Below are 25,218 nucleotides of genomic sequence, written 5' to 3'. Positions count from 1 at the left end.
TGTTTCCTTTGAGGCACAAGTGAACAATTAAAAGTCTATATTTCTGTTGCTTTTAACCATGAAACTGTTTTATAGATAGAAAGCAGTGTCACTGTATTCTATTCCAGGATCCAGAGGAGGACGATAATAAGGTATGATGATGAGTTAGATTCTTTTGGCCTGTAGGAAAATGCTCTTCTCTGATAGGGTAACCAAGCCTGTTGATTTTTATGTCTGAGTAATCTTTAGGAGTTCTGGGAATCTCAGTAAGAATCAAAACTGTCGTTGCAAATGAGAAGGAAGGTTCTTGGCTACACACAAGTGAGTCACATCCTGGAAAGTGTACTCAGTCAGGCCTGCAGAGGATTAATTTCTGAAATAAGAGCTTTTACTTTTAAAACTGTCATTTAAGAAATGTTTCCCACCTTCACTGAAAAGAAAAATAAGTGCTCTGTCTTTTTATGGACCGAGAAGAATGTTGTTGAGGGTAGCTTGTGGTGGCTACAGTTTCTGTCCAGATTACTGAAAGGGCTGGAAATGGAGGTGCCAGTAGTCACAGTGGTTAACATTGATTTCTTGCTACCCACATCAATAGAAAACTGTGAAGAAATTATATAATTATCCTCGGTTTATGAACAAAGAAACGGATGCATTCAGAGGTTAAAAGTCCTAGGGCACACAGTGAAATAGAAGTCTTTCCCTCATATTTCTATATTGTATTCTTTCATTAGGAGACATCTTATTTGGACTTCTTTCATCATAATTGTATAATATTCTATCCGCAACTAGGTTTATTTAGGGAGTTTGTGGGAACTTACTTTAGTTAGTATTTCAGTTTTGTAATGCATCATATTTGAACTTTTCTTGCATGATCTTTATTTAGGAAGCTTGGGACAGTAGTCTGTCTCGGGGTAGTATTTCAGGAATGGGACGTAGTTTTGTAGCATATCTTTTTTTTTTTTCCAATCCAAAGGAAAACATGCAGTTATTACTAGTGAGGAGGCAAAGGACATCTGCTTCCCTGGAAGAAATTGCTTTGGTCTGTGTGATATTGGGACTGCTTTAAGTCAACCACCCTGGTTTTGCCTACGGTTCAGGGCTCACTTTTACCAGCTTATGCAGCATCAACTGTTAAATAAGATCAGTGTGTTTCATTCTGTTTAGGTGGTATACTGGGATTCTGAAAGACCAAAAAAAGCTTGTTAAAATTGTCTTTCTTTTAATGTGTTTTTTTTTTAACCCTATGAAACATCTTGAGACATAGTGGGCAGAATAAATTTGGAGTCTAGAAGATCTGAGTTCAAATCCTGCCCCAGACATTAACTATCTGTATTACCCTGGGCAAGCCCTCTAACCTCTCTCAGCCTCAGTTTCCTCATCTATAAAATGGGGATAATAAGAACATCTCATAGGGTTCTTGTAAGGAACCAATGAGATAACCTATGCTTTACACGCCTTAGAGTGCCATGCAAATGCTGTTATTGTTACCATTTGGCCCTTTTAGATTTACATAATGTTAAAGAATATGTCTTTATTAGATTATTCAAATCGAAATTCCCTCCTTTTGTAGTATGAGAGTGGAAGGTGAAGAATCTGTAATTAGACAAGCAATCTACCATTAGACAAGCATGACCAAATTATGTTCAGTAGATGAAAGGAAAAGCACATGGTCCATCATAATGGTTTTGTGTGTTTTAAATTCCGAGCAAAATGAAATTAATTTTTTCTTCATAAAAAAAATCTTTGTCTAGATGTACGGCAGCTTTTTGTCTTTGTCATCCATTGCTCACCATCATGACTGATATTTCTTCTGTTTTGCCTTTTATTCTTTTCATATGTGCATAAAAATCCTGCAGTGTAATAAGATACACAGTGGCCTTCGTTCAGGCATCGTCGTCCTTGGCAACGGAAAAGGCATCATCCGTAGCAATCAAATATATGGAAATAAAGAAGCTGGCATTTACATTTTGTATAATGGAAATCCCATTGTGAGGTATGTTTATTCAGATCTCCTCACTCCTCTTCTCTCTTGCCTCGTGTCCCCTCCATCTGCTTTTCCCATGGCCTCTATTCCCCTTCCCCCCATGTGCACACGTGCACTTTTGAGTTTCATGCTAGATGTTTTCACAAGTTAAACGTCTTCCACAGGTGGCTACCTTACACAAGCACAATAGATTCTCTTTTCTCCCTTTATTGATTTAGTTCTAGTAAAATTGCCAAAGGATGACAAGAAACTGAATGATCACAAGTTGTATCTCTAACTAAACTGAAGTACAGAATGTTTTGTTAAAACAAAATTAATTTCTAAAACTATCTATAAATTAAACCCCTGACTATATACTTGAGAGTTGTGACTCATGTTCATGCAGCTCTAACTACATTGACAAGAATATTATGGTCTATAAAACAGCCACGTTGGTACATTATAATAAATTGTTAGTAAGAACATTTGGCCTTTCATATGTGGGGGAGAAAGGATACAACAAAATGTGTGCTGTGACAGTTTCATTTTGGAGTGAGAGGGAGGGTTTTTTTTTTAATATTATGCATAGTTCTCATGACATCTTATTAAGCAGCGTCATAATTTTGGGAACGCTTTCTGCAGCAGCAGGCCAAAGAAGCAGAAGTAGGTCAAATAAGTTTGGGAACCTCTGATATAGGTCTTTCCGTGCTTCTCTGTAGCATTTAATCTGTTTTCAAGAAAATTTCCAGTCAACGCATCAGGTCACCTAATTCATATAAAATGTCAGTATCTCAGTTAATTCAGATATTGTTGATTGGATTATTTAGGTAATTGTGGATATATTAAGCATTAAATATACATAAAAGTATCATAAACATTATTTTGAGAATTGATGTCATTATCATTATGTCTAAGGTTTTCCCATATGGAGTGTGTCCATGCCATTTATATACCCCAGTCAGTCCTTTTCCATATGCTACCCATTGCTGCTATAAATTTCCATTATTGCCACTGTTCTCTCTGCCCCTCCCCAGTCTGCCCCAAACAGATGTAGTGGTTTTGCATTTTGGAGAGTTGAGTGGTTGCAGCCGCCCCTTTCTTGGTAAGACCATCTCTGTGCTATATCTTGTTTTTATTTACATTGTTATTATTCACAAAAGGCTATAAAGTTTAAAATGGATGCATTAGCCCTAGGGGAGGGATGCTACTCTTTTGAGGGTTGTATGGTAGCAACCAGTTACTCTATCCTTTTCAAGGTCCTGAAAGTTGTGCATGCCCTTCCCTTTGTGGTTGTCTACATGATTATTTGTGATACACAGACCGTGCCTCATTGGCATGTCTTTTGACCTTAAACAAATGTAATTTTTCATTCTACCAGTTGGCTTTATCTTTGTTTTACATTAATCTTTAAGGCCTCATTTTTTCTTTTTCTTTTTTCCCTCCACTTGATAAATAGTATTTTATTTTTCCCAATTACATGTGAAGATAGTTTTCAACATTCATTTTTGTAAGATTTTGAGTTCTAAATTTTTCTCCCCCTCCTACTCCTCCCCACTCCCCAAGATCTCAAGCAATCTGATATTGGTTATACACGTACAATCATGTTAAACATATTTCCACATTAGTCATGTTGTGAAAGAAGAATCAGAACAAAAACAAACAAACAAACAAAAAGAATCAGAACAAAAGGGGAAAACCACAAGAAAGAAAAAAACAACAAAAAAGTAAAAATAATATGCTTCAATCTTATTAAGACTCCTTAGTTCTTTCTCTGGTTGTGGATAGTATTTTCCATCATGAGTCTTTTAGAATTGTCTTGGATCATTGTATTGCTGAGAAGAACTAAGTCTATCATAGTTGATCATTGCACAATGATGCTGTTACTGTGTAAAATGCTCTAGTTCTGCTCACTTCACTCAACATCAGTTTATATATAACTTTCCAGGTTTTTCTGAAATCTGTCTTCTCATCATTTCTTATAGCACAGTAATATTCCATCACAACCATATACCACAACTTATTCAGACATTCTCCAATTGATGGGCATACTCTCAATTTCCAATTCTTGGCTACCACAAAAGAGAGCTGCCATAAATATTTGTGTACATATGGGTCCTTTTCTCTTTTTTATGATCTCTTTGGGATACAGTAGTGGTATTGTTGAATCAAAGGGTATGCACAGTTTTATAGCCCTTTGGGCATAGTTCCAAATTGCTCTCCAAAGTGGTTGGATCAGGTCATCCACCAACAATGCATTAGTGTTCCAATTTTCCCATATCTTCTCCTATATTTATCACTTTCCTTTCCTGTCATATTAGCTAATTTGATACCTGAGGTGGTTCCTCAGAGTTGTTTTAATTTGCATTTCTCCAGTAAATAGTGATTTAGAGCATTTTTTTCTTATGACTATAGATATAGCTTTGATTTCTTCATATGAAACTGCCTGTTCATATCTTTTGACCATTTGTCAATTGGGGAATGACTTGTATTCTTATAAATTTGACACAGTTCTCTATTATTTGAGAAATGAGGCCTTTATCAGAAATACAGGCTGTAAATATTGTTTCCCAGCTTTCTGCTTTCCTTTGTTTTTTTGTTTTTGTTTGCTTTTTGGTGAGAAAATTGGGGTTAAGTGATTTGCCCAGGGTCACATAGCTAGTAGGTGTCAAATGTCTGAGGCTGGATTTGAACTCAGGTCCTCCTGACTCCAGGGCCAGTGCTCTATTCACTGTGCCACCTAGCTGCCCTCTGCTTTCCTTCTAATCTTGGTTGCATTGGTTTTGTTTGTACAAAACCTTCTTAATTTAATGAAATAAAAATTATCCACTTTGCATTTCATAATGTTCTCTTTCTCTTGTTTGGTCATAGATTCTTTCCTTCTCCATACATCTGACAAGTAAGCTATTCCTTGTTCTCCTAAATGCTTGTTTTGTTTTTTTGTTCTTCTCTAATCGGTAGTGATTTACAGCATTTTTTCATATGACTATAGATATAGCATTGATTTCTTCTTTTGAAAACTGCCTATTTCCATCCTTTGACCATTTATCAATTGGGGAATGCTTCTTATTTTTATAAATTTGACTTAGTTCCCTATATATTTGAAGCTTTATCAGAGAGACTTGCTGTAAAAGTTTTCCCCACTTTCCTTCTTTCCTCTTTCTTTCTGATGTTGGTTTTATTTGTGCAAAACCTTTTTAATTTCATGTAATCAAGATTATCCATTTTACTTCCCATGATCCTCTCTATCTTTTATTTGTTCATAAACTCTTTTCTGTATCCGTAGATCTGACAGGTAAAATTTTCAATGCTCCCCTAATTTACTTCTGACATGATCCTTTATGTCTAAATTATCTACTCATTTTGACTTTATTTTGGTATATGGTGTGAGATGTTGGTATGGCTACTTTCTGCCAGACTTTTCCAGTTTTCCCAGCAGTTTTTGTCAAATGATGAGTTCTTGCCCCAAAAGCTTAGATCTTTGGGTTATCAAATTCTAGATTACTATAGTTAGATATAGAGATAGAGATAAATATATAGATATATGGATAGATAGATAGATAGATACAGAGATAGAGATATATATAGAATTGTCATTTTTATTGTATTGGCTCGGCCTACCTAATGAGCAGTTAACATTTCTTCAGTTGTTTAGATTTGTCTTTATTTGTGTGAAAAATGCTTTGTAATTGTGTTCAGATAGTCTCTGGGTAGAGTCTTGAGCATTTTATAATGTCTGCAGTTATTTTAAATGGAATTTCTCTTTCTGTCTCTTGCTACTGGATTTTGTTGGTAACATATATATGTATATATAAAAGTTGATGATTTATGTGGGTTTATTTTATGTCCTGCAACTTTGATGAAGTTAATTGCTTCAAGTAGTTTTTTAGTTGATTGTCTAAGTATACCATCATGTTATCTGAAAATAGTAGTAGTTTTGTTTCTTCATTGCCTATTCTGGTTCCTTCCATTTCTTTATTCTTGTCTTTCTAATGTAATATTGAATAATGATGGTGATAATAGATATCCTTTTTCATCCGTGATTTTACTGGGAAAGCTTATGGCTTATCCCCATTACAAATTATGCCTAATCTTGGTTTTAGTTAGATACTGCTGATCATTTTAAGAAAGTTCCATTTATTCTTATGCTTTCTAGTGTTTTAATAGGAATGATTGTTATGTTTTGTCAAAAGCCTTTTCTTTATCTTTTGAGATAATCATGTGATTTTTGTTAGTTTTGTTATTGATATGATCAATTATGCTGATAGTTTTTCTAATATTGAACCAGCCCTGCATTCCTGGTATAAATCCCACCTGGTCATAGTGTATGATTTTTGTGATACATTGTTGTAATTTCCTTGTTAGTGCTTTATTTAAAATTTTTGCAGCAATATTCAGTAGGGAAATTGGTCTATAGTTTTCTTTCTCTGTTTTGCTTTCCCTTGTTTAGATATCAAAACCATGTTCATGTCACAAAAGGAATTTGGTAGAACTCCTTCTTTACCTACTTTTTCAAATGGTTTTGGGATTAATTGTTCTTCAAATGTCTGGTAGAATTCACTTGTAAATCCTTCTGATCCTGGGAATTTTTTCTTAGTGAGCTTATTTGTGGCTTGGTCAATATATTTTTCTAATATAGAGTTATTTTTGTATTCTGTTTCCTTTTCTGTTAATCTGGGCAATTTATATATTTTTTAAAATAATCATCCATTTTACTTAGATTGTTAGTTTTACTGGCTTATAATTGGGCAAAATAAGTCCTAATAACTGCTTTAATTTGTTCTTCATGGAAGAGGTCATGAATTCACCTTTTTCATTTTTGTTACTGGTAATTTGGTTTTCTTCTTGATTTTTTAAAAATCAAATTAACCAATGGTTTATCTATTTTATTGAGGTTTTTCCATAAAATCAACTCCTAGTTTTATTTACTATAATTTTTTTTAACTTTCTATTGCATTAATCTCTCCTTTGATTTTTAGGATTTCTGTTTTGGTATTTAACTGGGGATTTAAAATTTGTTCTTTTTCTAGTAATTTTTGATTTTATGCCAAATTCATTGCTCTGCTCTTTCTTGCATTTAGAGATATAAATTTCCCCCTAAGTACTTCTTTGGTTGCATCCCCACAAATTTTGATATGTTGTCTCATTGTTATTCTCTTCAATGAAACTGTTGATTGGTTCCATGGTTTGTTCTTTGACCCATTCATTCTTTAGGATTAGATTATTTAGTTTCCAGCAAATTTTTAATCTATGCTTCCAACAACCCTTTACTGAATGTAATTTTTATTGCATTATTGCCTGAAAATTTTTATTGCATTTGCTTTCTACATTTGTTTGTGAGGTTTTTATGCTTTAATACATGGTCACTTTTTGTGAAGATGAGAAAAAAGGTATACTCCTTTTTATTTCCATTAAGTTTTCTCCAGAGGTCTATCATATCTAACATTTCTAAAGTTCTATTCATTTCCTTAACTTCTTTCTTATTTATTTATGGTTAGTTTTATCTAGCGCTGAGAGGAGAAGTTGAAGTCCCCCATTAGTATAGCTTTACTGTCTATTTCCTCCCACATTTAACTTTTTCTTTAAGAATTTGGACACTGTGTCATTTGGTGCATATATGTTTAGTAGTAATATTACTTCATTGTCTGTGGTACCTTTTAGCAAGATGTGGTTTCCCTGCTTATCTCTTTTAATTAAGTCTGTTTTTGTTTTTGCTTTGTCTGTGAAAGGGAAAAAAGACACGGGAATATTACCTTGTGATTATGATAGGATCCTAGTGAAGGTTTTTTAGAGTGGAGGAGATGTAAATATGTCTGTAGGCAACAAGGAAGGAATCAGTGGGTAGGAAGAGGTTGAAGATGAGAGAGACAGAGGGATAATTACAGAGGCAATCTGTTGGAGCAGATGAGAAGGTGCCAGGTCAAGGGTATAGGTAGTGGGGTAAGTTTTAGCAAGGAAAGGACCACCTCTACATCAGAGACTAGAGTAGACTAGTCAATAGGGGTAATGTCAAGGAGTTTTGAGATATAGAAAAGGGGAAAAGAGGGATCCCTGGAAAATTCTCTTTCTTAAAGTGTGAGGAGAGGACTTCATCTGAGAGAAAAGAGGGGAAAGGATACTATGAGAGGTTTATGGAGAGAAGAGAAGGTATGGAATAGCCCCTGTGGAGAGTAGGGTAGAAAATCAATTAGAGAGGAATGTTCTTGCTCTTAACTGTGCCTAATTAAGATTAGGTGACATATATTTGTGGTGTATGCATTCATGTGGCATGATTTCCTTCCATCTTCATTAAGCAGAGAAGGCAAATGGTAGAAGGAATTTAGGGTTGGGATTCACAAGTCATGAACATTGACTGGACAGAGGGCAAGGGATCTGAAACTAGAGAATGGCATAGAATTGAATTGGGTAGCTATAGCATGGTTTTTGGGAAGGGAGGAAGAAGAGATTAGAGCAGTGGCATTAGCTTCACAGAATACTTACGGTTGGAGGAAGTAAAGGACCCAGTGGGGACAAAGAATAGGTTTAGCTGGAAAGACTTGTATGGTCTGATGCTGAGTGAAATGAGCAGAACCAAGAGAACGTTGGACACAATAACAGCCATGTTGTGCGATGACTAATATTGATAAACTTAACCCTTCCCAGCCATACAAGGATCTAAGACATCTCCAACGGCCTCGTGATAGAAAATGCTATCCACATCCAAAGAAAGAACTATGGAAGTTAAATTGCTATTTTTTTCCTCTTCTATTGAGTTTTGTTTCCTCTTTCTGGTGGTTACTCCTATTGGTTCTAATTTTTACTTACAACATCGCTAATGTGAAAATATGTTTAATAAGAATGTATATGTATAGCCTATATCAGATTATGTGCCATCTTGGGAAGGGTGGTGGGGAGGAAGGGGAATAAAAATATAGAAGTGATTGTTGATAAATCAAAATAAATGAATAAAGAATAGGTTTATCCCAGAGGGATAAGACATGATATGATCTGTTAAAGGGATTTTGTGATTTTTGATTGTTGAAGTTTGACATTTGTGGGTGAGGGTGTTGGAGAAATAAACAATGTGTGACAAATACTCTATGGCTCAGGTAGATTGGAGGAGTAGATCATAGGAGTTGAAGAGATAGAAGAATTGGGAGGTTAGGATGTTTGAGGGGACGTCAGCACATATGTTGAAGCCCCCTAGTACAAGGTCAGGAATTGGGGTGGGGAGGGAGATTGTAAACCAGCCACTGAACCCCTTGAAAAAAGGAGGGAGAATGACTTGGGGAGCCTGCAGATAACTGCTACTAGAATATGTCTTGGGCGATAACTTGAAATGGATTGAACCTCAACACAGGAGAGTTTGCCTAGTGATTTCAGGCAAAGGGAGAGTCTGGAAATGGCAGTGAAAGGCAAGGTGTATTCTGACTCTCCCTGCAGAACCCTTATGTTGGGTGGTATGAGAGAAAGTACTGCCAGTGCTGAGAAGGGGGCTAGGAATGCAGTGTCATCCAGGGGGAGTTGGGTCTCTGACTAAGAATTTACCTCACAATGGGAGGATGTTTGCATCTTCAAAATTATGGAAACCAATTTTCTCTGCATTTATCTCACTGATTCATATGTGGAATTCCCTGAATTGACCTTTAATAAATATAAAACCTTACATTTAACAGAGGAGAAGTAATTTAGTCTAGAGCATGTGCGTCATAGGATAAGTCAGCATAGAATTAAGGAGAAGGGGTAATAGGAAAAGCACCTGACTTAGATAATGTTTTCATTTCTACTTTTCTACTTAATTTTTCTTTGCTTAAGAGCAATCAACCTATTTTAATAGTCATTCAACAAACCTCCAAAGTATGTGTGACAAAATATATAAACTAAATCAGATTAATTTAAATAATAAAACATGAAGGAATGAAAATGTGGTAAGTCACGTTCAGTAAATGCTGAACCTAATTCAAACATTTATAGTCTGAATTTTGATCACCCAAGACCACGTTTCAATCATTTATTTTGCTATCTTTTGGTTCAAAATTACTCTTTTCAAAATGTACATGCATTTCACACATCAGGCCAGATTGTGTGCAACGAAGTTTTGTTTTCCAAAATATAACCAATTAATGATGTAGGAACATACCTATATGTATATAAATTACTGGAATACTGAAGGAGAAAATGGATTTTGTTCTAATAATAAAAGTAAAAGAATCTGCTTTTTAAGAGTATTCTTTGTAAAGAGTGATCATGTAAAGATGTATCGATGACTGACAAGTCAGTATGATTGAGAAGAGGTGACATAAGGTAGTAAATAGAGTACCAAGGCCACTCATATTATGTCCTGGCTCTGCCACCAGGTGTTTGGGTAATCTTAGCCAAGTCCCTCTGGGACCTTGTTTCCTTACCTGCCAGCTGGGAAATACCTCCTAATGCACAGTGATTTTGTAAAGATGAAATATTTTATGTGAAAGCACACTGATAAGTATAAAATGGCATTATAAATTTAAGGTCCTCTCATCATTCACCCCCTTTTCCAGCTGTCTTCCCAGCATGTCAGTACAGTGGCAGAACACACATAGGGAACACACACCATAGCAGTTCCCATTTCTTTATGCTCCTTCAGGGCTTACAAAGAATTTTGTAGACACCAACAAAGACTTCGCGTTACTCATATAGCTATGGCTATCCCTGTCCCTGTGTGCCAAAGGCTTACTTAGGTCAGTTGCTCACAGGGCATATCACCTGCCCCCTGCCCTTGCTTCTAGTCTCTGTTAGGTTATCCAATTACCATGCTATTTTTATCTAAGCACAAATCTTAACTTAATTTGATATAATAAACCCTACTTCATAGGACTTCAATATGGCTTCTGTGACAAGATCTAGGTATACATATATAGATATATTTACTGTGCCACTAAGCTGCCCAGATACACATATACATACATATGTTGTGTATACATGCATATATGTATATATGCACATGTATACATATATGTATGCCTGTACATATATTTATATGTATTTGGGCAGCTAGATGGCTCAGTAGATAGAGAATGTCCAGCATGGAATCAGGAATACTCACCATCATGAAGTTAAATCTGGCCTCAGATACTAGCTGTGTGACCCTGGGCAAGTCACTTAACCCTGTTTGCCTCAGTTTCCTCATCTGTAAAATGAGCTAGAGAAGAAAGTAGCAAACCACTCCAGTATCTTTGCCAAGAAAAACTCCAAATGGGGTCACGAAGAGTCAGACATGACTAAACAACAACATATATGTATTTATGTGTATATATGTATGCATATATGAACAAAAATCTTAACTTATTTTTATGTAATTAAGTAGGATTAACTTCATGAGATTTATGTAGGTGTGTATTACATATGCATATGTTTCTATCGGTTCACATTTACGTATTATTTTAAGGTTTGCAAAGTGCTTCACAGATATCTCATTTGATCTCCTCTATATATGTGTATATTTCTTTTGCGTTTACCTTTGTCGTCTTTTAAATGGCAAGAATCCTTTCAGTGTCCCACGACCCCTGAGTTACATATTCAGTTCTAAGAGATAATTAAAACATATCCCTGAAGTTACTTGAATGAAGAGAACGAAGCACACATTTGTTCACTGTGACACACAACCTGTCATTCAGTGTGCCAGCAGTTGTTCTTAGAGATAATTATATGATACTGGTCCCTAAATCAGGGACCAGTTAATACCCATTAATTGAAAGGTCATATATAATAACCACCAGGTGATTTGAAACCTAAGAAGATCAAAGCAGCCTATTCATATCCATCCTACTGCATTCTTTTTCATCCAATATCAGATGCATGTAATTATCACAGATAATTTCCCCTGTTTAACTCCAGTAATTTTAAGGTGGAAGCAAAATGTTTTTGCTTTTTACAGCATGCATATGGGTTATTGCTTCTGTTTCTGGGAAGTCAGTCTAGGTAGTCCTGTCCTGGTCCCTTGTCCAATCACTGCTATAGATGGCATAGAGGCTTAGTCAAGGTATTTACGTACTCGATGCAAAGAGGGCCCTTTACAAGACACAGAGACAAGTTAGCTGAAGCTCTGGCCCTGGAAGGACCTCGAGTCCAGAAAATAGGATATAAATATAAATAACTCTAACATAAAGCAAACTCACGAGTTTCATGAGAGGTACACAACTAAAAAGAAATGTTTATTATGGCATTGTTAGGCATAAAAAACATTTTCCTGTGATGTGAATAGTGAAAGTATTGTGCCCTTTAAAAGATAAGAAATAGAATCTCAGAGAAGTTAAAGGGCTTGCCCAAAGGCACAAAACCACTATGAGAGCTAAGACATGAATAGCTCACTCCAGATCTAGAGCGCTGCCTAGAATCTGTCACCCCATGCTGCCTCTCTCCAAAGCACTTGGGCAAGTTCATTTTTCATTCCATTCAAGTGTCAAGTGAATGGCACAGACAGTGTTTACTGAGTCAGTGGAACTTGAACACAGCTCTGAAGAACAGATAGGATTTGATAGGTTGGGAAAGATGTAAGAAAGATAGTCTAAGGGGTAACTAGGTGGCAAAGTGTATAGAGCTCTGGCCTTGGAATCAGGAGGACCTCAGTTCAAATCTGGCCTCAGATACTTGACACTTATTAGCTGTGTGACCTTGGGCAAGTCACTTAATCCCGATTGCCTCAGAAAAGCAAAAAAAAAAGTCTAAGTAGGAGAAATGATAGTTTGAACTAGAAGCAGTGGGGGCAGTCAGAGGAGGGGAGGCTTCTTGGAAATTTATCTTGCAGTCAGGTTGTAGAAGTCCTCAAAAAAAAAACTTGGCTAAGCACTTAATTTTTTTATTTTATTTTCTGTTGTTTTAAAGATTTTTATGCTTTGTTAGTAATATATATATATATATATATATAATTTCATTAAATATTTCACAGTTATGTTTAAAATTTTTTAAGATTAATTTTTTAAATGTTGAGTTTCAAATTTTCTTCCTCCCTCCTGCCCCACCCCTACCCCTTGAGAAGACAAGCAAATGATATTGATTATACATGTGAAGTCTTGGAAAAGCTTTTCCATATTAGCCATGTCGCAAAAGAAAACACACACACAACAACAAGAAAAATTAAGTAAATGGAAAAAAGTATGCTTCAGTCTGCACTCAGAGTTCATCAGTTCTCTTTCTGAAGGTAGATAACATTTTTCATTATAACTCCTTTAAAATTGTCTTGGACCAGGGGCAGCTAGGTGGCTTAGTGGATAGAGCACCGGCCCTGAAGTCAGGAGGACCTGAGTTCAAATCAGGCCTCAGACCAAACACTTGACACTTACTAGCTGTGTGACCCTGGGCAAGTCACTTAACTCCAACTGCCTAAAAAAAAATTGTCTTGGACCATTATATTGATCAAAATTGCTAATTCATTCACAATTGATCATTCTGCTGTTACTGTGTACAGTGTTTTCCTGGTTCTGCTCACCTCACTTTGTATCAATACATATAAGATTTCCCAGGTTTTTCTGAATCCATCCATTTTGTTATTTCTTATAGCCCAATAGTATTGCATCACAATTATATACCACAGCTTGTTCAGCCATTCCCCAGTTGATGGGCATCCCCTCAATTTCCCAGTCTTTGCTACTAGAAAAAGAGCTGCTGTAAATATTTTTATACAAATAGATCCTTTTCCTTTTTCTTTGATCTCTCTGGGGTATAGATTTAGTAGCTGTATTACTGGGTCAAAAGGTATGCACAGTTTTATAGCCCTTTGTTCCCCAAAATTAAACCAGTTCACAACTCCACCACAATACATTGGTATCCCATTTTTTCCACGTTCCCTCAGCATTTATCATTTTCTTTTTCTGTCCTATTAGCTAATCTGAGGTATGAGGTGGCACTTCAGAATTGTTTTAATTTGTATTTCTCTAATCAGTAGTGATTTAGAGCATTTTTTCATGTGACAGTTGATAGCTTTGATTTCTTCTTCTAAAAACTACCTGTTCCTATCCTTTGACCATTTATCAGTTGGGGAATGGCTTTTATTTTGATAATTTGGCTCAGATCACTATATGCTTGAGAAAAGAGGCCTTTATCAAAAAAAATTGTTGTAAAATCCCCCCCCCAGTTTCCTGCTTTTCTTTTCATTTTGTTTAGTTTGTGCAATTTTTTTTTTAATTTCATGTAATCAAAATTATCTATTTTACTTCCTGTGATCCTGATTCCAGTATTCTGCTTCCTAAGACTCCCACCTCTCAAGTGAGAGGAGGTAAATTCCATGGTTAGCTAGGACCAAAATTGGTCATTGTAATTAATCTGAGTTTGTCTGTAATCCTATTTTTAGGCAACAGGGAACCATTGAGCATTTTTGAGCTGGGCAGGTTACATGATAAAAGTAGTGTTTAGGAAAATCACTAGAGATCACTGTGTTTGGAGGGTAAGAACCTGAAAACATTAGAAGACTTGCAGTACAAAAGACTGGTGAGTGGAGCTCTAGGGGATTAGCTGACATTTGTACAGAACTTTAAATTTCACAGAGCGCTTTCTATAATCATATTAATTGACCCTAGAACTAGAAGACACACTAGAGATCATCTAATTCAACCCCCTTCCCAGTGTATGATATTTTCCACATCAGTCATTCTTTGCCTAATATTCTTACTTTCTCCACCCAAATCCAGATGGATGAGAAGACCAAATTTGCTCTAGGCAATGTAAGGAAATTATTTCCAAGGTCTTAAGTTATTGCTGCCACATTTCTTTTTTTTTTTTTTTTTACATAGACCCACTGGACTGATAATCATGTCCAAGGCCCACTGGGAGAAAGCATCAGGAAAGCTATTGATCTTTGGCACATTACTCCAGTATGCCATTGTGAAAGCATAAGACTGTGTCTAACTCTATAGGGAAGAGATCTGGACATGGAGTTCAAAGCCCTGGGTTCTAATCCTGGATTTGAGACCTTGTCCAAGTCATTTAAACTTTGAGCCTCAGTTTGCTTATATATAAAACAGGGCTGTTGGGGCAGCTAGGTGGTACAGTGCATAAAGCACCAGCCCTGGATTCAGGAGAACCTGAGTTCAAATTTGGTCTCAGACATATAACACTTACTAGTTATGTGACCCTGGGCAAGTCACTTAACCCTATTGCCTAGCCCAAAAAAAAGAAAATAAAATAAAACAGGGCTGTTTTATAACAGGGCTGTTTGCTGTGCCTGCTCATAGGATTGCAGGGAGGAGCAAATCGAATAACGTATGTGAAATCATTTTGAAAACAGTAAAACATAAGGCAGTTATAACAACAATAATAAAACAATATAGCAATCATGTATGTAATAAATATAGCATTTATATAATACTTTAAGGTTTTCAAAGCTTCTTACAATATGTGATCCTCACAACAACCCTAGGAGGTAGGTGTTATTATTATCCTCTTTTTACAATAGAGGAAACTTCGGTAGACAGTGGTTAAGGTACTTGCCCAGGGTCACATAGCTAGCACTGTCTAAGACCAGGTTTGAACTCAGATCTTCCTAATTCCAGGTCCAGTGCTCTACCCACTGTACCACCTAGCTACCTCTAAAGAGATAGGTTGGATCTCTACTGAGTGGCAATAACATTATTCCATTAATAAAAATAACTTAATTATTTAATTCAGTTATTAATGTCCTTAATTCTCAATGGCATCATAGTTCTTCTGAGGCAAGTGCAATTAATTCTATTTGCAAATGGAGAAACTGGAACCCAGAGAAGGGACAAAGATGTGTGGCATAAGATGTGAGATCACTGTGGAGTCAAAGAGAATGGGGTCCTTTATTTTTCCCTCTCTTGACACAAGTGGCTCCATTTTGGAACTAGCTTCCATGTCAGTGTGGATTGAGCAAGCCCCTGTGTTTGAATTTATTCCCATCCCAGTTTGCTCTACAAGAAGAGTATTAAGTTATCCCAGAAAAATGTAGGGAAAAAAAAGTTATTTTGCCCCTTCCTTACAAGGTGAATTTTAGAGAAAACAAAGTTTGTCTGCAAGCACAGTTATAGATAGCTTTCAAAACAACAAATTGTTTTCCTTACGGTATAAAATGTCTGCTCTCTGCTTGGCTTGGGGGTTGTGAGGTTGATGTGCAGGACTCTGCCAAAAGCTGCTCTCCATAGTTAGATGTATGTGGAAAGACTTGACTATGTTTCCTGTAGCTGTGTCTTTGAATAAACTTCTTCTAAACTCTTATTCCAGATTGTTTTGTTGAGCCAGATGTTTTTATAATGACCTCACTTTCTAGGTCTGCAGATGTAGTTTTGTACATGCAGATACTCAATGTGTAGCTATAGTATAATGGTTCAGATATGCTCTGTATGGCTTTATGCCCATCTAGAAGCCATGCTTTTTTGCATGAACATCAATGAAAAAAGAAAGAAAGTAGCCTCTGAAGGAGTGTATTTCCATTGGACCCATCTTCCTACTTGTTTTTAAAATTTCTTTTTTTCATACTTGTTTTTCTGCTAATGATGCCCTTCATTATATGCTATCAGCAGCATATAGAAGGAAATTCTGATTAATGAAAAAAAAAGCTTAAAAAAACCCCTTTATTTTTAAAGAATAAGAATCATCCAAAAAATGTTTTATGCTGCTATCATTTTGATCCATCAGGAAAAGAAAAAGCATTTGGAATTTATTTCAGTTTTGGCCAGTTTTGTTTTTGCTAGTGGTTCCATCCCCCCCCCCCTTTTGTTTTTTGGGGGGCTTTTTGCTTTGCCTTTTATAAATTGTTATTTGTACTCTGATCTGATTGCTTAGTTTTCCTCTCCTTCCCTTTTAGTGGAAACCACATTTTCCAAGGTCTTGCTGCTGGCATAGCAGTAAACGAGAATGGAAGAGGACAAATAACAGGTACGAAAATAAAGATGCCTTCTTCCAAGGGTATATCTCCCAGGACAGCACCCTCTTTCACTTTGAGATGACCAGGGCAACATATTCTTGAAGGTGCGGTTTAGTGCAGCAAACTCATCCAAGAATGAGAGTAATCACGGACCTTAAATTCTTCTCTGATATTCACAACTCACATTTCTATAGCACTTTGTAGGTTGCAAATAAAGGCCACAACCACCCTATGGAGCTGGGAGTGCAAGCTTTAGTATTCTTATCTTATAGATAAGGGAACTGGGGCTCTGAGAGTTTCATTGATTTAGCCAGGGTAACATGACTCCTAAGTGTCAGATCCAGATTTAACTCCAGCCTCCAGGCTCCTAGTGAAGCATTCTTTGCATCTCCAGTTCTGCTAACAAGCTGCTAATTAGGTATAGCTAACTAGTAGTTAACTAACCAGCTAGTTGTAGCTGCCTCTCTGGTTCTACTGCTAACTAGCTGTAGCTAGCTAACTTACTAACCTTAAGAAGCTTAGGTGGCACACTGGTTTGGATACTGGGCCTGGAATCAAAAAACACCTGAGTTCAAATTCAGCCTCATCCACTTACTAGCTGTGTGACCCTGGGCAAATCACCTTAACCTCCATTTGCCTCAGTTTCTTTATTAGTGAAATGAGGATGATGGTAATAGCAACTATCTGTTCTGCTAGGAGGACACAGCATACACAGAAGAATCAAATTAATAGGGAGGTGTGGAATGCTGACAACTGAAAAGATCAGGAAATGGGAGTAGATTGGCTCTTTCTGAGCAAAGACTGAGTCCAAGTAGGAATCAAAGAGGCCAAGTCACAAATAACAGATTCTAGCTACAAATCTAAAGGTGTTCTTTCTTTTATATGGTAGTAGGGAAAGGCCTTCTCATCACATATTAGTGTTTTTCATCCACATCCCCCCAGTCATGTTAGTGAGAAGTCTTGGTTCATTCACCTAATTATCTGTGTGACCCTGGACAAGTTATTTAAATGCTCTGAGCCTCCATCTGTTTCCTCATTTTGAAACTAGGGTTGGGATTTAGTTCTCTACTCCTTTCTCCCAGTGTGCTAGGATTATTTTGGGGATCCAAAGGAAATACATAGAATGAGGAATTTTAGTGATCAGATCAGATTCTCCTTTTATTATTACTTCCTAAATTTAGCAACAATTGCTCTGTAAATGAGTAGATTTTGTTTTTATTTTGTTTGTTTTAATAAACTAAGGCACCTCACAAAGAAAGAAACAGGCCACATATATGTAATTTATAGACTGTACATACTCTAATGAGCTTTATTGAAGGCTATTCTTTGTAGCCAGTAGAGTTCCTTAAGGAATGGAGACTGTGTAGGAGTACTAACTATGGTTCTAGGTTGTTCTGGGTATTGGGGTGGGTTTCCACAATCTAAAAGACTCGATTTTCTTATGTTTGCTTAAGATGTGGAAATCAGTTAACTAGGGTAACAAAAATCTGCATCATTTGGACTGAGATGATTAATTTGAAATTGTAATTTTGGAAATAGGCAGAGAACTTCTCAGCAATTTTGAAATGTAAAGGTGAATATAGGAATTTCTTCCGCTTAACTCTACGTATTTACTAAAAGAGATTTTCTTTTTTTTCCCTCCTCTTATTGGGGAGAAGGGTGTGTTGTGGGAAAGAAGAGGACTAGATATAAAGTAGCCAAAAAAGAAGGAAAGAAAAACAAAAGATGGTCATTGACTTATTTTTTTAATGTACAGAAGAAAGCAAAAGGAAGACTAGAAAGAATTCTGGAGGGGCAGCTAGGTGGCGCAGTGGATAGAGCACCAGCCCTGGATTCAGAAGGACCTGAGTTCAAATGCGGCCTCTGACACATCACAGTTACTAGCTGAGTGACCCTGGGCAAGTCACTTAACCCCATTACCTAGCAAAAAAAAAAAGAATCCTGGACCAGCAGTTTAGCTCTGAAAGTAACATGTTGACTTTATCAGATATTTAAGAAAGAAAAGCAAACAGTACTTAGCAGACATTCATAATTTCATATGCAATCCTTTTTTCCTGTTCCATATATATGTCCATATATATGGAAATGCCATTTATTTAGTGTTTGTTAAGTTTAGAATTTTTTTAAAAAAATTAAAGATTAAAGCTATAGGAATGCCCAGAGGAAAAACTGTATGAAAGGCAAAATTTTAACAAGCAGTAAATTGCATAGGCAAGCAGGAAAATAGTTGTCTGTCTCTATTGTGAAAAGGGTTCTGGGAGCTACAAGCTTGACATTATAGAAATTTATTTTTATCAATCATTACAGTTTAGCCAACTCTAATATGGGTTGTTATGAGGAAAATGTCTTGTCAACCTTAAAACACTACATTAAAAAAAAGTGAGCCTAGTAATGACAGCGATCAGTGCTCCTAATTGTCATCTTCCCTAAAGCTGGCTGAGAAGTTTTCAGTGAAAGTGGACTCAGGAAAAGAGTCTCCCACCTGCGTCACAGTCAAGTAGACAAGCGTTTAAATGAAATTGAATTTTAAACTGCTGTTCTTTCCAGTTAGATTTGTTTTAAAGAATGGCAGTGATGTTGTTCTCAATATAGCCCCTGCCAGTTCCCTATATCTCCAGTTGCTTTAGTGAGACCACAGTATTTATTGACAGCTAAGCTTCATGTTTTGTGCAGCCCTTCAGGGACCCAGAGAAAAGTCAGGCAATTTCATCTTCCTTTGGTGTCCTAGACTTGTTGTAAATGCTGACATCTGTGTAATTGGCTCAGACATTTAGCCATTGAAAGATCATCCTCCAGAAGATGGGGTCATAGATTAGATTTCCACATCAGGCCAATTACCTCTGACCTGTTCCATGATCACAGGCTGCACACTTCAGGAGAGGGGAGGGGAATCAAGAGGGGAGGTAGGCAAGAGCTCCTGAATGGATCCATGGGAGAGTAGCCACAGAGCTAGAAAAACAGGAGAGCTAATACTCTATTGACTGTGTGTCAAAAGCGTCATTGGCCCTTGTCAAGTACAGGACGTGCTCCCTTTACAAGTCCTAAGGAAGAGAAGATAAAGTAAAAAACCTTCTTTATGCCCAGAAAAGGATTCTTAGCCGATCCTCTGCTCTGTCTTACCTTAATTTCTCCACTGTCCCAGCCTCTGATCACTTTGGGTATAAGGATTATTTTGGCTGCTGCTAGAATACTCTTCTTCATTGTACAACAATATTATTATTAAGTGTGCCTGGATGACATCCAAGCTCCATATTTTCCTCCCATCCCTATTCTGCACTAATCATTTCCTAGCAACAGGACCGCTCTTCCCTCATTGACTCACTACTTCTCAACACTTGCCAACTTCTCACTTTACTTTCTCTGTCCAAACTTCTTTACTTTTCAGAACATATGTCAGTGACTTTTAGACCTTCCCCTGTTGCCAGCTAATTCATAGGCCCACCCCACCCCACTCCTCATATCTCTTTCATTTTACCCCTTTTAGCTATGGTAGGGTCTTTCTATTTTGGCTTACCCCTGGGCAGGTGGTACCTTCAAAGGAATAGATCACTGACCTGGGATGAAATTGGTGGCTGCTAGTACAGTCCTTTTCTGAGTCCACTCTTTCTGTATTCTACTTAGCATAGCTCCCAGGCAGACTAGCACAGGCATAGGTATGAGGAGTTATGAGAGAATTTGTTGGCCCTCTAAAGGAAGAATTGCTTCTTAATCTGGAGTCTATATACTTATTTTTAAATATGTATATTTTGATAACTGAAAGTCAATATAATTGGTTTCCTTTGTAATTCTATGTATTTTATTCTATGCATTTAAAAACATTCTTCTAAGAAGGCGTCCATAGGTTTCATCAGACTGCTGAAGCATCAAAAAAAAGGTAAAGAAGGAAGAAAAGCATTAATTAAATACCTACTATGAGCTAGATACGATTCTATGCACTTTATAAATATTATCTCATTTGATCCTCATAAAACCCTGGGAGGTAGGTGCTATTATTATCCCCATTTTAGAGATTAAATGACTTACCCAGTTTCACACAGCTAGTAAAAATCTGAGGTCAAATTTGAACTCAGGTCTTCCTGACTCCAAGCTTAGTGTTCTAACCACTGTGCCATCTGGCTGCCTTGAACCCATGAGCTAAACAAAGACCCAGATCTAATGACAGTTGCATTTTTGAAACACTAGAGATTTGTTTCTCTCATTATACAGGGTGTTCCAGAAGTATTAGTGTTAAGCTTTAATAGCTGTATAGAGGGGAAAAGACAACAATATGATAATAAAGTGAAGAAATCAAGAGAAATTCGTTATGAAGAGCTGCAATGATAGATTAAGTGTAATTAAAGTTAGTCATTGAATATGTAGCAGCCTTTTACTCAGATTTTCAGACTTGATGGCCAGAGTGGATTTAGAATGATAGAACTGTTGAATTTTAGAACTGGGAGGGACTTGAAAGTAGGGTCTAATTATACTAATTAAATTGTCCTAGTCCTTTCACATGATATGACTTTTAAAAGTCGTCCTTATTTTTATTAAAAGAAAATTTAGAAACATAGGATTATACTAAAAATTACATTGTTTTTCTCTGTGTTCTGCTTCCAAAAGCCTGACTCAACTAGTTCTTTAGAAATTGAAATGAGAGGAAATGCTCATTATCACAGAGAAGACAATCATCGGATAAGACACTGGGAGTAATTTATTTTTTAGCCCAGCAGACATAATGACTCTCAAAAATAGTAACAATTTAACTGTCTATTTTTACTGGATCTGTTTGCCAAGGGTCCTGTTAACAATTTCCATCCCACCCTACCCTCCACCCTTTCTCTGGCATTTGGTTATAGAAGAGATTCTTTGTACCTTCAGTTTAAGTCAAAACTTTGAAATGACAGGATAGATCACACACTTATGCATTTTTATGTCTTGAACCTCTTTTGCAGTCTGGTCAAGCCTTCTCAGAATAATAGTAATAGATATTTTATTATCATGCTTTGTATATGTGTAAAGTTAGCATAACAGAATCCCAGAACTTCAAGGAACCTCAAAGACCTTCTAGTCCAAAATTCATTTTACAGCTGAGGGAACTAAGGCACAGAAGGGTGTGGATAAGCCCAGAGCATCTATGATAATGATATACTTGACTAGATTGAAAATAGACTGCATTGGCAAAACTTCCAAATCCCCTTTTCTCATTCTCATTCCTATCTACTTTTCAACCTAGAACCATATGGTCATTGTATTAAATCAGTTGATATTTGTTCTTTCTCTTGAACTGAGACACAAGCTGTCTACATAGGAATAATGTAGAAACCCTTGCAAGATTCTGTACTCCTCTTCCTTTCCCAAGCACAGCCTGATGGTGGTTATTAAGCCAGATGCTGAATACACATAACCAACTTTTGATCATCTTCAGCTAATTATCCACATACCCTCACTTGTTCCCGTTCTTCTTTTTGTTATGTCATTGTTGGTTAAAATTCCATCAGAGAGGAATTGAGACAGTCACTTTTGTTCCTTATGGGCTGTTCTGGTAAAGTAGTCCTTCAAAACGCGGTTTCCAGTGAGGCTTTGGAATGATCTGGGGATTTCATTTCTCATGCCATCTCTTACCACCATGCTGTCTTGCTGCCACTGAGAATTAAACATTTGTTGTTGTTTTTTAGTCATTCAGTTGTGTCGAATTCTTTGTGACCCCCTGGACCAGACTATCCATAGTGTTTTCTTGACAGAGATACTAGAATGGTTTGCCATTCTTTCTTGAGGACTTAAATAGGATCACAGACTTTCTAGACATATATTTGTCTAGAATCCTTGTGACTACATGTAAGTGGACAAGAACATGCTATAATAACCATTCAATTAGATGAGGGGTTCTTAATGTTTTTTTGTGTCCCCTTCAGCAGTCTGGTGAAGTCTATGTTTACCTTCTCAGAATAATAATTATCACCAGCATTTATATGAAATAATTAATACACGTAAGATAGTCTATGAGATAATATTTATATAGCATTTAGCACAGTATCTGATGCACAGTAGGTGCTATGTAAATGCTACCTGTTATTGTTATGTAACATTTTAAGGTTTGTAAAATGCATTACAAATATTATCTCATTTATCCTTACAACAACCTTGGAAAATAAGGTGCTATTATTATCGCCATTTTACAAATGAGAGAACTGAGGCAGATAGAGATTAAATGATTCACCCAGAGTCATCTGTTCTCATTTCCTTTCCTAGAGCAGAGACTAGCCCAGGAAATAAAGCAGTCTCAAAATTTCTCCATCAAGTCATCCCTGGTCCCATTAGTCAGAAGTGATCTCTGTCCTCTGAATTTCCATATTTGCTCTTCTCATGTCATTCTGAGCGTCTACCTTCTAGCACAGTAATTTGTGTGTATGTCAGATCTTCCCTCCTAAACTCCTTGAAATCCATTTTCATATCACCCAAAGTGTCTACCTAACCCAGTGTCTCATACATAATAGGTACTGAAGAAATGTTTAATAAATGAATCTCCTCGCCACAGCCTAGGGAGTTTGGAAAAAGATTGTATGGCTCCCATTTTCCAAATGGAGGAACTGAGGTAGTGAGAGGTGACTTTGGATACTCAGTGACAGTTTGGATACTGCCCTTTAGCCTGGAAAGGGTCCTGGAAATGACCTTCCTTTTTTTTTAAATAAAATTTTACTGATATATTTTGTTTTTATATCACCTAAATTTTCTCTTGTATCTCTCCCTCACCCAAAGAGGCATCCCATATAACAGCATTCCATATAACTATTACTCTGAGTCTTATAATTTCATCTGGGCTTAAGTTCAGTATATTTTATTGTAGTGTTGGTATTCAGAGTTGGGAAATTCTGACTTAGTACCTAGTGAGCCTAGAGAGTGAATCAACTGCTACTTAGATTCAACCCATGTTCCATTCCTCTGATCTTCACTTAATCATTAGTCCCCAAGGCCCATAATCAGACTGCATATCTATGGAAAATTCAAATTATTCATGTAGTGATCATCTCCCCAAGTAGATTCTAAGCTTCTTAAATGCAGAAACTGTACTTTATGAATCTTTGTATTTTCTAGGACCTAACATAGTATTCTACATGTAGCAAGTAGTTAATAAATGCTTGTTAATTTTAATATAATTTCCTGCTATAGAGATATGCAGTGCTGTATATGGGATCTTCCACACATCAACCCTTCCCCATCCCCCAGCCTGGAACCAAAGAATCATCCTGCAGATGAGCTTTCCAAGCCCTTCCCAGCCCTCTACCAGTATGCCCCATCAAAAAACACACCAAAAAACAAAAATGCCTTGGTGTAACCATAATAATACGTAATGTGTAATGCCTTGGTAGAACCATACTCAGATTAGAAGACCACATTCTACCACCTTTGGTCTCCCCCATTAATCTACATAGGGCATCTTGGAGAACCTTACTGTCTCTCAGAAATGGCTCTTGGTAGATGGGCAGAGCAGATAAAGGGAAAAGAGAAGATCTTGTGTCCTGCTGATTCCTGGAATGTCTTATTTTCCCGACATTTCCTTCTATGATGTCACATGTTGAATTGCAGTCTTTTTGAAGTCTGACTCCCAGTGCTATTTGCCTATTCATTTAGAAGTTAGATCTTTTGAGGCCTTATGAATGATTGATTATGCTTAGCAAATGTCTTTTATATCTCTCACTTTAGAAAACGTTATACGTGAAAATCATTGGGGTGGTGCAGATATTCGCCGAGGAGGTGACCCTGTTCTCAGAAGCAACCTCATCTGCTTTGGCTATTCGGATGGCGTGGTTGTAGGAGAACAGGGAAAAGGACTAATCGAAGGAAATACTATATATGGTAAGAAAAAAAAATTTAAGTGAGTCTGCCTAGTGTATGCTGATAAATGTTTAACAGCTGGCTTTCTAAACACACACACACACACACACACATACACACACACGTATGAGACACTTTTGACTTTGAAAAAAATTTTTTCCAATTACATGTTAAAACAATTTTTTTTTACATTTGGGGTTTTTTTTTAAGTTTTGAGTTCCAAATTCTATTCTTTCTTCTTTCCCTACCTTCCCCTCTTCCCCCTCCACCCCCCAAGACAGTAAGCAGTCATATGTAGGTTATATGTGTGCAGTTAGGAAACTTCAAGGTTAGTCTCTAAGTCACTTGCACAGATCTGTTCAACATTTATTTTCACTACTAACTAGTGCCTCCTGATTGAGTGGCAGGAAGAAAATGAGGTGGGGAGAGAGGGAGACAGAGAAAGGAGAAGAAGGAAGGAAGGAAGGAAGGAAAGAAGGTAGGGAGGGAGAGAAGGAGGAAGGAAGGAGGAAAGAAAGAAAACCTCTATAAGAAAATGTTTCCGTATGACGGGATGTAGAGATGAAGAAAGGTCTTAAAGTGTATCACAAACTAGTTTGAATGTGATGAAGCCCTGAATGGCATGGTATGGTTG

At 36.8% G+C, this 25,218-nt stretch overlaps 1 protein-coding gene across 3 annotated transcripts in view; it reads left to right on the top strand.

Annotated features, from left to right (window-relative positions):
- The window catches only part of FBXO10 (F-box protein 10), an 89,222-nt gene that overhangs the window by 49,969 nt on the left and 14,035 nt on the right, over positions 1-25,218 (top strand). For all 3 annotated transcript variants that reach the window (XM_021004614.2, XM_021004612.2, XM_021004610.2), the window contains 3 exons: positions 1,836-1,972; positions 16,713-16,783; positions 24,453-24,605. In XM_021004614.2, coding sequence (XP_020860273.1) covers positions 1,836-1,972; positions 16,713-16,783; positions 24,453-24,605 — 361 coding nt within the window. The remainder of the gene's footprint in view (positions 1-1,835; positions 1,973-16,712; positions 16,784-24,452; positions 24,606-25,218) is intronic.

The sequence above is a fragment of the Phascolarctos cinereus genome, unplaced genomic scaffold (assembly GCF_003287225.1).
Source record: "Phascolarctos cinereus isolate Bilbo 61053 unplaced genomic scaffold, phaCin_HiC Scaffold_4;HRSCAF=312, whole genome shotgun sequence".
Taxonomy (NCBI): Eukaryota; Metazoa; Chordata; class Mammalia; order Diprotodontia; family Phascolarctidae; genus Phascolarctos; species Phascolarctos cinereus.
This window is presented reverse-complemented; position numbering and strand designations above follow the sequence as displayed.